This window comes from Theropithecus gelada, chromosome 15 (assembly GCF_003255815.1).
Source record: "Theropithecus gelada isolate Dixy chromosome 15, Tgel_1.0, whole genome shotgun sequence".
Lineage (NCBI taxonomy): Eukaryota > Metazoa > Chordata > Mammalia > Primates > Cercopithecidae > Theropithecus > Theropithecus gelada.
The window spans coordinates 15,197,615-15,210,049 of record NC_037683.1 but is presented as its reverse complement, the minus strand read 5'-3'; the positions used below and the strand labels follow the sequence as shown (position 1 = coordinate 15,210,049).

Below are 12,435 nucleotides of genomic sequence, written 5' to 3'. Positions count from 1 at the left end.
AGAGTGAGACTCTGTCTCAAAAAAAAAAAAAAAAAAGATGATATGACAACATCTGGGATTTGCTTCAAAATAATCCAGGACTGGAGAGCAGGGGAGGGAGTTACAGTCAGTCATCTATAAATAAAACTAGATAAAACATAAATTAAGTGTTGAAACTGGTTGATGGGAATTTGGGGGCTCATTATACTATTCTACTTTTATAGATGTTTAAAATTTTCCAAAATAAAGTTTAAAAATAGGTTCAACTACCAAGAAAAAAAGGAATAAAAAATCACTTTAAGGCCAGGCACGGTGGCTCAAGCCTATAATCCCAGCACTTTGGGAGGCCAAGGCGGGCAGATTACTGCCAGGAGTAATCTGCAGTCAGGAGTTTGAGACCAGCCTGGCCAACCTGCAAAACCCGTCTGTACTAAAAGTATGAAAAATTAGCCGGGCATGGTAGCAGGTGCCTGTAATCCCAGCTACTCAGGAGGCTGAAGCAGAGGAAGCTTGAACCCAGGAGGTAGAAATTGCAGTGAGCCAAGATCGTGCCACTGTACTCCAGCCTGGGCAACAAGAGCAAGGCTCCGTCACAAAAAATAAATAAATAAATAAAATAACTTTAAAAAGACTGAACAGCAGTCCTTGGCCGGGCACAGTGGCTCACGCCTGTAATCCCAGCACTTTGGAAGGTCGAGGTGGGTGGATCACAAGGTCAACAGTTGGAGACCAGCCTGGCCAATATGGTGAAACCCCGTCTCTACTAAAATTACAAAAAATTTAGCCAGGCGTGGTGGCACATGCCTGTAATCCCAGCTACTCGGGAGGCTGAGGCAGGAGAATTGCTTGACTCCGGGAGGCAGAGGTTGCAGTGAGCCGAGATCACGCCACTGCACTCCAGCCTGGGTGACAGAGCAAGACTCCATCTCAAAAAAAAAGAAAAAAAAAATGTTAAAAAGACTGAAAAGTAGTACCAGTTAAACAGAGATAAATATAAATTATTTGTATAAATATTTTATAAAACTGAATAGATTTCCAATATTTATGATACAGGGAACATTAAGTGGTTTTGTTTTTTACTTCAAGACAGGGTCTTGCTCTGTTGCCCAAGCTAGAGTGCAGTAGCGCAGTTTCAGCTCACTGCAACCTCCCCCTCCCAGGTTCAAGCAGTTCTCACACCTCAGCCTCCCAAGTAGCTGGGACTACAGGCGTGCGCCACCATGCCTGGCTAATTTTTGTAATTTTTTTTTTTTTTAAGTAGAGATGGCGTTTCGCCATGTTGGCCCAACTGATCTCAAACTCCTGACCTCAAATGATCTGACTGCTTCAGCCTCCAAAGTGCTGAGATTACAGGCGTGAGCCACCGGACCTGGCTGGGGGCATAAGTGTTCTTAAATGTTATAATTCTAATTGTCTGCATGCTCATCTTATCTGTCTTAGTAGACTATAGGCTTCCTTTCTTCCCAACCAGCAAGAGCAACAGCACTTTGTATATATCAGCATCTCAATCTTTCAAATAAATTCAGTGAAATACACTACACGTCATCCTAACATTCTTACTGAAAGGAAGCAAAAACCTTGGTTTTTAAAAACAAAACAAGGCTGGGCGCGGTGGCTCAAGCCTGTAATCCCAGCACTTTGGGAGGCCGAGACGGGCGGATCACGAGGTCAGGAGATCGAGACCATCCTGGCTAACATGGTGAAACCCCGTCTCTACTAAAAAGTACAAAAAAAAAACTAGCCGGGCAAGGTGGCGGGCGCCTGTAGTCCCAGCTACTTGGGAGGCTGAGGCAGGAGAATGGCGTGAACCCGGGAGGCAGAGCTTGTAGTGAGCTGAGATCTGGCCACTGCACTCCAGCCTGGGCGATAGAGCGAAACTCCGTCTCAAAAAACAAAAAACAAAAAAAAAAAAAAAAAAAACTGTAATACTATAAAAAGGAATATACTTGCTGTCTTTTAACTTGTTTTTTAACTCCAGGTTGTTCAGACAACCATATTTTCTACTCTCCAAGCAATATTAATGATAGCTGCCATTTACTAAGCAGTCATATCTCCACTGTGAACTAGGCACAAGATCTCTTTCAATTATGACAACAACCCTGTAGGTGAATTTATTAGCTTCCTTCCATAATTTTTTTTTAACCTGAAGCTCAGAAATTTAGAACTCAGAGAGAGAATATATAGTTCTAGGGACTCAAAACTCCAATGCTCACATACCTCTGGCTCCTCTCACACCCTGGAGTTAAAGAACTGCCTGCAGGGAGTCAGACAGCATCTTCTCTAGATTGGTTTCCTTCCTTCCATTTATTCATACAGCCCAGGCGAGATCAATGCAACACCCTCAAACCTTTCCTGTGGCTAAAGTGAATTTGAATTCACCTTTTGAAAGGTGGTTTTTCTCCCCCCATCTCTAAATCTACCATGAACAGATTTGCCTTCAGCAATTTAGTCCAGCCCACTTTAAGTCTTACTTATTTAATAAAGCACACACATTCACTATAGATCCCTCAAAGATTCCTTCCTTTCTCACTGCAGACTAAAATGCCTTATCCCAATTATAACTTTTCACTTTTCCTCAGAAAAGCAAACATTATATAACCAGTCCTCACCTTACAAATACTCCATTTGTAACATAACTCTGCCAACCTTGGCAAGTCATCTTTGATTCTTCTTTTGCCTCTTACATGTAATTTGTCACCAAGTCTTGTCATTTCTACTTAAAATCTCTCAAAGCCATCCTTTTTTTTTTTTTTTTTTTTTTTTTTTGAGACAGGGTCTCACTCTGTCACCCAGGCTGGAATGCAGTGGCGCGATCTTGGCTCACTGCAACCTCTGTCTCCTGACCTCTGTGGGAACTCAAGTGATCCTCCCATCTCAGCCTCCCAAGTAGCTGGGACCACAGATACATGCCACCACACCTGGCTAATTGTTGTATTTTTTTGTACAGACAGAGTTTCATTATGTTGCCCATGCTGGTCTCAAATTCCTGGACTCAAGCCGTGGACTCAAGCCTGGACCTTCCTTGGCCTCCCAAAGTGCTGGCATTACAGGTATGAGCCACCACACCCGGCCCATCATTCTTTTTCTTTACACTGCCAAAACCTTGCTCTGGACCTTGATCTTCGGCAGTAAAAACTATCACACAGTTCCACAATCCAGTGGCCTCCCATTTTTTTCCATGCATTCTTCCTATCAGTAAAAAAGTGAGCAGACATCTGATAAATATCCATAAATTATAATAATGCCTTACTATACTAATACATACATTAAAAAATACAAAAACAAACTTTGAAGGTTGACATAAAAATAAATACAATTTCTAGCATATTATTCTTACATTCCAATGTGTCATCTTGTACAAGCCAGAGATATCACTGCTCTAAACTTCTGCTGCCAGGGTAATCTACCTAAAAACCCAAATCTGATCATATTACATCCCCAGTTCAGCCCTTCAATGACATCATATCCCACTGGCACATGCCTACTTCATCAACTTCTTCTCCTATAATCTTTATCCTTATATCCTGCATTTCAGCTTTATCTTTTAACTCCCCATGACTTTTGCATACACAGTTCCCTATATCTGGAATGCCCTTGCCCTCAACAGTTACTGACTTGTACATAACAGTATCTCGAAGAGGGAAACACATTCTAAATGCCATAACCAACCTACAAATGAATTTTTGGAATGTCACCTCTCTTTTCTATAGGAACATATATGTATTTTAACATATCTTTTCTTACTTTATTTGGCTACTTTTCAAGTCCTGACTACTTAGAAAGAATGGGTATGGATTCCAATCAAAGTAGAGAACAAAACAACTTCATTTTGTTTATTTTTCTTCCTTGTTTATCTTTCCATGTCCCCACAAAGCCCTTTTAAGCAAAAAGGATGTTACGAACCCAGAGATTAGTTCTCCCTAGGGCCAGGAAAAAGGCTGGACCTTTGCAACTGCAACCTGAACTCCAGCCAGGAACTTACACAGATTGAATAACTGAATGCAAACATACTTTCCTAGAGCAATACTTCAGGTCTTACCTTTTGTTTCAACCTTCCTATCTGCTGTACAATCCCCTCTAAGTTGACTACAATGGCTAACAGAAGAGGGAGGGAGTAGCACCAACATATTTTCCAGAAAAGTCATGAAAATTCAAGTGGCTGACTCTGAGCACCAGTGATGGAGAGCTTGGTCTTCAAAGAGACTGTTACTCCACCACTCCAAGTCTTTCTACATTCTCCTTTGGGGACTGGGAGGATAGCACTGTGGCGGAGAAAGGGATGAGGGGAAGAGGCATTAGAGGAAGGCGGCCTGGAAAGGAAGTCACATTCCAATTCTTGGTCTCATCACAAAGCAGAGAGATACGTTGGTTGTGCTATACAACAGGCCTCAAGAAAAAGCAACTTTCTTGTGCATTTTGGCAAGGGGGTCCTTTAAAGAACAGTCAAAACAAACTGGAGCAGAGCTATCATAAGCCAAGACTACTCCTCTGTTCTTGAAACGAGATGGGTTTATCCTCACTTTCAAGTCATATAACTTCTACTCGTCTTCCTTTGGTAATCCCCCTCCATTCTCCAAATCTCCTCTTTCTTTCAGTTCAAGTTCCAACCTCTTCTGAGAAACCTATCTCCATCTACTCTGATCTTTTCTATGTAACTCATTTGGGCCAAATCAAAACCACAATAAAATACCACTTTACACAAAGTGGTACAGCTGCTTTAGAAAACAATTTTAACAGTTTCTCAAAAGGTTACACAGAGTTACCATATGATCCAGCAATTCCACTCCCAAGTATATACCCGAGAGAAATAAAAACGTATGCCCACACAAAATGTTCATAGCAACATCATTCATAATGATGAAAAGGGGAAACCATCCAAATACCTAACAACTGACAAATGGATGAGTAAAATGTGGTATGTCCATACAATGGAATATTATTCAGCAGTAAAAAGTAATGAAACACTCATACATGCTCCAACATGAATAAATCTTGAAATCATTATGTTAAGTGAAAGAAGCCATGCATGAAGGGTTACATATTATTCTATTTATTAACATATGAAATGCCCATAATAGGCAAATCTATAGCAAGTAGATTAGTGATTGCCTAGGACTAAAGGGTTTGGGGGAATGGGCAGTATCTAACAGGTATGGGGTTTCTTTGTGCGGTGATGAAAAAGTTCTGGAATTAGTGGTAATCAGTCACCCTTGTGAATATCCTTAAAACCACTGTAAAAAGTAAATTTTAGGGCCGGGCAAAGTGGCTCATGCCTGTAATCCCAGCATTTTGGGAGGCCAAGGCAGACAGATCATCAGGAGTTTGAGACTAGCCTGGCCAATGTGGTGAAACTAAAAACACAAAAACTAGTCAGGCATGGTGGCGGGTACCTGCAGTCCCAGCTACTTGGGAGGCTGAGGCATGAGAATCACCCGAACCTGGGAGATGGAGGTTGCAGCGAGCCGAGATCGCACCACTCTGCACTCCGCCTGGGCGACAGAGTGAAACTGTCTCAAAAAAAGTAAATATTATAGTATGTGAATCTTATATAAGATTCACATACTATAAAATTTCATATCTTAAACAGTTTTCAGATTACCACAACCCACAAGGCCCTGCCCTGCCCAGTCTCTCTCCCTCTGACCTAACCACAAGCCTCTCTGCCCCCAGTCACTACTCAAACCCACGGGCCTTCTGTCCGTTCCTGAAATATGCCTAGGGTTTTCTTGCCTCAAGGCCTTTGTGTATGCTCTATCCTTTGCCTGGAATAAAACGTCTTGCCTAGTCTCTTTAGATGAGTAATACCTCCTCATCCTTTAAGTCTCAGCTCAAATGTCATCTCCACGGTGAGCCTTCCCTCGCCACTCTCTAAAATAGGACAGTCACTCCCATCATTTTCCCTTAGAGGCATCTCGTGTGCTTTCTTTATAGAACATCCACATAGCTTTATGTGAATTTACCTGGCTTTTTAATGTCAGGTCCACAAGACTGTATGCACCATTAGGAGTGAATCTATTATTCACCATCGTAATTCCCAATGTCTACCACAATTCCTGGCATTCAAGTGTCTAATAAATGGTAATATTTTTATTTCCCTAATATGCCATGTCCTCATACGTACTGCTCCCTCTGCTGATACCCCCATCAGCCCTACTGCCTCTACTCCCTCTGCTAACCACCCCTACCCATCTCTCAGCTGAAACATGATCTCCTTGGTGAAGCCTTCCTTTTCTGACCCTCCCTCCTCCCCAGAAGACAGTCTCTCCTTCACTTACTCACCTATTCATCACCAGTTGCATCTCCACCATTGCAATTAACTACACTGTATTATACTTGGGTTGTTTTTGTTTTGTTTTTTGTTTTGTTTTGTATTGGTGGGGAGGGAGTCTGGAAGGGATTGTTTTTGTTTTACATTTGTGTCCACTACTTTAGAAAGCCTTAAAGAAAAATATTTGTTCATCTTTGTGTCCCTAGTACTTAGCACACTGCCAGGCACAGTATTGCCACTAATCATTATAATAATGGCTAATATTTATTAATACGTGCTTAATAGTTTTAGTTCTATAGTAGGTAAGTAGATGAATAAATGGATAAATTTCTTGGTCACTAATCTCACAGAGGTCACAGTTTGACAGGGACAGAAGACAGGTATACAGGCTAATATAGAATAATCACCACCACAAGGCCAAATTAGTCGCCCTGCCCTGTTCCCATGCCTCCAAGTCTTAGAGTATGCTTTTCTCTGAGTCCATAAATGTCAGGTTTCTTCAAACGCACTTAGAAAACTTCCTTCGATTACTTACAGCCCACTTCCTGCACTTGGTGCCTGGAAGCAATTTCTAGGATGTCACCACAAGTAATATTAAACTGCCGCATAGTTTCCTGCTGTGTGTCTGCATTATCAGTTAAATTGCTTCATATTAACCACATTCCAGTCCACTGGGATCATTCAAACACTAAATAAGATTTAAACATACCTGTCAAAAATTGCCAGTTACCACTGCTCCTTTTATTCTTCTAGATAAATGTCTACACAGGTTTAAGATTTAGGTTTCCAGGGTGCTACCTGCATACTGATGACCTCTTTCTTTGTCCATTAGATGTTGATTTGAAGCAAGACAATGTTCCTTTATTAAAATAAACATGAGGCTGGGCGTGGTGGCTCACACTTGTAATCCCAGGACTTTGGGACCCCAAGACGGGCAGATCGCCTGAGGCTGGGAGTTGGAGACCAGCCTGACGAACATGGGAGAAACCCCGTCTCTACTAAAAATAGAAAATTAGCTAGGCATGATGTCTCATGCCTGTAATCCCAACTACTAGGGAAGCTGAGGCAGGAGAATGGCTTGAACCGGGGAGTGGAGGTTGCAGTGAGCTGAGATCGTGCCATTGCACTCCATCCAGTCTGGGCAACAAAAGTGAAACTCCGTCTCAAAAAAAAAAAAAAAAAAAAAAAAAAAAAAAAAAAAAAAAAAAAAAAAAAACTACATACTCTAGTAAAAGGAAATGCCTGCCTAAACCAGTATAATTTGCCTTAAAAATGTATAAAATATAAAACTTTTCTTCCTCAAGGGTTTAAATTTTTTTTAACTCGATGTACACTCAACTCAGAGAACTCAAGTCTTAATTAGAATCTTAATGTAGATCCTAATGCATTTCTTAAATGCATTCCATGAACTCTTCTCAAACAACCACGTGCCAGGCATTGAGTCTGACACACGGAACTCAAAGATAAATAAGACAGTCCTTGCTCTCAAGAAGTTTATGTCCAGCATGGTACAGGAGACAGACAAGAAACAAGATTCAGTACCACGTCTGCGATAAACACAAGGGGCCATAGAAACACGGATGAAGGGCACCTGGCCTAGACTGGAACAGGAGTGGGTGGGGGTGGCAACAGGAAACTGGCATCAAGGCAGGCTTCCAGGGGATGGCATCTGATCTTAGGCCTATAAACGCTCATTCTCTCATTTGAAAAATGTGGTTAATAAACAGCATCGCCACCACTGGACAGTAGTGAGGGTTTCATGAAATGGTTCACATTAAGGATTTCCATGGTACCTGACAGAGATTGTGTTCAACCAGGCTTAAACTCGAAAGAGAAGTCTGATCAAACACTAAATCTCAACACCTGTGCCAAGCAACTCACGTGCTTTACCACTGATCACACAACAGACACCAGCTTCACAATTACACACAATATTGTTTTTAATCGACTTTTATTTTTTAATAATGAGACAATGTTAAGCCCTACTCTGCATGTTAACAGCCTAATTCCTTGGTCATTAAAATTTTCTTCTCCATTACCTTAAACATACCTTTCTCTGACATTTCTAATATACAGTAATGTTCTTAGTCTTTTGATACAGAAGGTGAAAAAAAAGGAAAAAAAAACAATTACTGAGTTTTAACACGGACCTAGCATTTATATTGATACTGTGTTCATTGCTCATAATAACCCTACAACCTGGACACATTCCTCCCCATTTTACCTCAGGGAAACTGAGGTTGAAAAGGCAGTCTGTGTGAAGTTTCATAATTAGCATTAAAAAGAGCTGGAATTTGAACCTAGATCTGATTCCACCTAGTCAACTGACTTGTTGCATCAGAGATAAGCAAGAGAAAACAAAGGGAACCCCTCCCCCTTGCCCCTACCTCCAAGACCGTCCAATTCAATGGAACCTGCACACTTAGATTTCACCACAGCCAGGAGAACACCTTGAATGCCCTGCCAGGAGGGAATAGCCAGCCAGTAGTAACCAAAGCTCCGTCTTCTGCAACAACTAGAGAAGCACTTAAGTGGGTAATTTCCTGTCCATCCCCATTCTGAGCCACAGGCAGAAGTTGCATAATCAACAGTCACTATAAATCACAACTACTTTTCATAACTTCTCTCTTCATATTCTGTTTCAGTTTCACCACAAACTAACATATTTCCCAAGCCTAAGTTTTTATCACAGAGTAGTCTAGTTCCAAGATCAATAAGGCTATTCTTCATACTCATTTCACGATTAATACAAGTCCATGCCTTAGTAAATTCCCTCGTCCAAGTGCTCAGAATCAGCGATGGGTTCCACAAGACACATTTGAGAAATGTTATTTGTCCAACTTGCTACCTTGGAGAGCAACAGAGATTTGACGGCTAGCCATCCGAACTTTTACTTGCTGGATTTTAATACTGGTTCTGACACTCACCGCCTCATGTCAGGCAAGTTTCTGAACTTTTCTGTAACAAGAAAGGTAAGTGTCCTCACGCATACTCTGCAACTCTAAGATGGCTTCTGGAAAGTGTTTCTAAGTGCTATTGAAATCCAAGTTTACAACTCTTACTTGGAAGTAGGAGCTAAACTTGAGTGCCTCTTTAATCCCAATGGTTCACAAACGACATCTTTTTACCTCCCAAGCCTCTCAAGCTCTTGTTTGGAGCATGCTTCTAACTTTTTTCTCATTTCCACAAAAATAAAGATTTAACAGAGTGTTCATGCGACTCTTCCACTTTCACTGCCATAAGCAAACTTTTCTAGTTTCATTCAGCAGATGTCTCAAGGCTGCTGCAGCGCATCCCATACATATTTTGCAAATGGGAAGCCTAACCACACGGGGACTGCAAGGCTGGGCAAGGGTCACACTGCACGGGGATCACCTGGACATGAGATGCAATGTTTGAATAATTATTAGATTTCGCCCTTAAGGCCCTTCTCCTTTCCAACTTCCCTAGTACAATTCTCAAAATGCTGAAATAAACACATTCCACAGACTTTCCCGTAAGAGGGTTTAAAGTGTTCTAGGAAAGTTGTTTTACAGAAAAGCCTATGCTGTCAACTTTGCTTTTTAATGCCCTTAAACAATTCTATTAGTCACAGAGGAAAAAGCGAACATTTGTTAGTAATTAGAGATAAAACATCTCCAGTTCTGGGGCAAAGGAAGGGAGAGGCCACAAGAGGACCTGCCTGGGAGGGGAGATAGAGTCCAAAGCCACACACCCAAATTGGACCGCTTAAGAGTTGCACTTTCCAAAGTCAACTTCTAAGTCTACGAAGAGGGCAACAATGTTTCAGTGGATTCTGAAGTTACATGTATCAACAATTTCCCCGGAAAGCTAATCCTCCACCGGAAAGCCAACCCTCCAGGTGAATGAATGAGTGGGGGAATTCGCCAGATTGAGTTACAAAGCCTTTCCAACGATTATCAAGAGCAGGTGTTTGGTTACAACACAGAGGTATCCTCCTTCACACCCTTTGGCCCTTGCCGTGTGGAGATTTTCACAGATAAGAGGGGGGAAATAGGAGAGAGACGGGCCTTCCTCCCCGGCCATCCACACCTTAGGTCCATGAGTGTGACCCCTCCCTCTAAGAACCTCACGCGACTACTGCGGGGGCCGCAGGCCTCAAGCGGCCGGGCTGCAACCTCTCCGGACCTGCCAACTCTCAGGGGCGCCCCAAACATGCCCGTTTGGGGAGGTGCTTCCGGGGCTTTCCCACTCCCCATCCCCACAGTTGAAGGGCCATTTTCAGGGGCTCTCCGTAAACCCGGGGAGGGGGCCGCCCAGTAATCTCAGCTGTTCCGGCCCCTAGGTGAGGAGGGGACACCTGGCCCCCGGCGCCCTGCCACCCCGCGCGCACCCCGCCCCCGCGCCTCCCTGGATCGCCATGGCAACCGTCCCCCTCCCCGCGTGACGCCTGCACGCGGGGCGCCCCTCCGGTCCCGGCAACAAGTCCCCCGCGCGGCCCGCGGCCTGCAGCCCTGGCCCGGCCTCGCCGCCCCGCGCCCGGCCCGGCTCCGCCCGGCCCGGCCGCACTCACTTGATCCTGGAGCCCATGGTCCCCGGGCCTCCTCATGGGCCCGCGGGCCCCGCTCGGCGCTGCGCTGCCCGCCCGCCCGCGGCCGACCGGCCTCCCTCTGGCGCTCTCCCCGCCCCTTCCTCCCTTCCCTCAGGCTGGGGCCCGCCCGCTCGAGGCTCGCTCCCTCGCCGCCGCCGCCGCCTCCAGGGGTTAATGTACTCGCTCCAGCCCGGCGAACGCCATGGTCGCCGGCGCGCGTGCCCGGCGCGCGCCGCCCCCACCGCCTCTCACCGCCGCCCCTCCCGCCCGCGCTGCCGCCGCCGCTGCCCGCGGGGGCTGCTGGGAAGTGTAGTCCGCTCGCGGGGGCGGGGCCGTGGCCGGCGGGGGCGGGGCAGGAGCGCGGTCACCCGCACGTCTCCCCGGGCGCGGGCCCCGGAGGACTGTGGCGTTCCTGTGCAGGCCCTTACACGTCTCCACCCCACTGCGTCCCGCTGGAAACCTCCACTCACAGCCGCCCTGAAGAGACCCTAATCCTCTCATGGAGACCCCCTAGCCCTCCCGATGAAACCGCCACCCATCCTCCCCTTGGAGGCCTCCCACCCAACCCTTCTAACGGACAGCTAATGTCTCCCGCCTAGGCCTCCATGAAAACACGTTTTCCCTTTAACATCCCGCACTTTCCAGTAAGTTCCGTGCAGAACCTCTTCTGCATCACACCGTCCACTTCCCCATCTGAAGGCCTTTCCTCTTCCTTTCCCCTTAGAGCTTGAAGGAGACCCCACATACCTACAGGAAAGCCACTTGGGGGCTGCGTGGACCCATGTGGTGACTCAGCTCTGCCCTCCCCTTGAGGACCTCTGTCTCCCTTTATCAGCCGTTTTGGGGACTCCAACATCGAAACCTCCTTTTACCACAAAAGTCCCTGATAGAGATTAACAGTGCAGATGAAAGGATTTGAGAGCCGAGATTACCAACCTGCTACCTACCCCCGCTCCCTGCCTTGGGATTCACTTCCATGAACACCTCAATTTCATCCCCTCTAGGCCCAGAGGGATCATAAAGGAAGCATTAATGAAAGCTACCATTAGCCACCCTTTAATGAGCGGGTGAGTGCCCTTTCTGAATCAGACACAGTATTTCCGTACATCATTAGTGCCAATCCTCACAATAATCCTGTGTTCATCTCCCTAATTTACAAAGAGGAAACTGAGCCACATTCCCAAGATCACATAACTAGTAGCGAGTGAAGCCAAGATTAGTGTCCAGACTGAATAATTCCAGACATGTGATACAGTCATGCTTTAAAGTGGCACCTTCCACAAGTCCAAAGACACTTTTACTATTAGGCATTTTTTTTTTCCTTTTTTCAATTTTCTGTCCTGAAGCCATTAATCGCTTCTGCCATTTCAGTTCTTATAAATGCATGGAGTGCCTCCTCACCCTACGCCCACCCCATAGCCGCTGTGTAACTAGTCCTGCGTCCTAGCTCCTGGCCAGGCTAGGAGCAAAGAAAGCAATAAGATAAGTTGTAGAAGACTTCTTCTGTTGGAGTCACCTTCTGAATAAAGGTACTTTCTCCCTTTTCCCTTTTGCCTGTACCTTGAGGTTGTTGAAGTCAAAGGGTAAACTTTTTAAAATTAAAACCAAAAAAAAGTGAAAATGTCCAAACTGTCAT

At 44.8% G+C, this 12,435-nt stretch overlaps 1 protein-coding gene across 6 annotated transcripts in view; it reads right to left on the bottom strand.

The window, feature by feature from the left end:
- DENND1A (DENN domain containing 1A) overlaps positions 1 to 11,031 on the bottom strand; it is a 544,396-nt gene extending 533,365 nt beyond the window's left edge. For 4 of the 6 annotated variants that reach the window (XM_025359631.1, XM_025359633.1, XM_025359632.1 and 1 more), the window contains exon 1: positions 10,782 to 11,031. In XM_025359631.1, the coding sequence (XP_025215416.1) occupies positions 10,782 to 10,798 (17 nt within the window). In that variant the 5' untranslated portion in view covers positions 10,799 to 11,031. The remainder of the gene's footprint in view (positions 1 to 10,781) is intronic. The other 2 variants (XM_025359636.1, XM_025359635.1) reach the window with 2 other exon arrangements.
- Between the last annotated feature and the right edge of the window lie 1,404 nt (positions 11,032 to 12,435).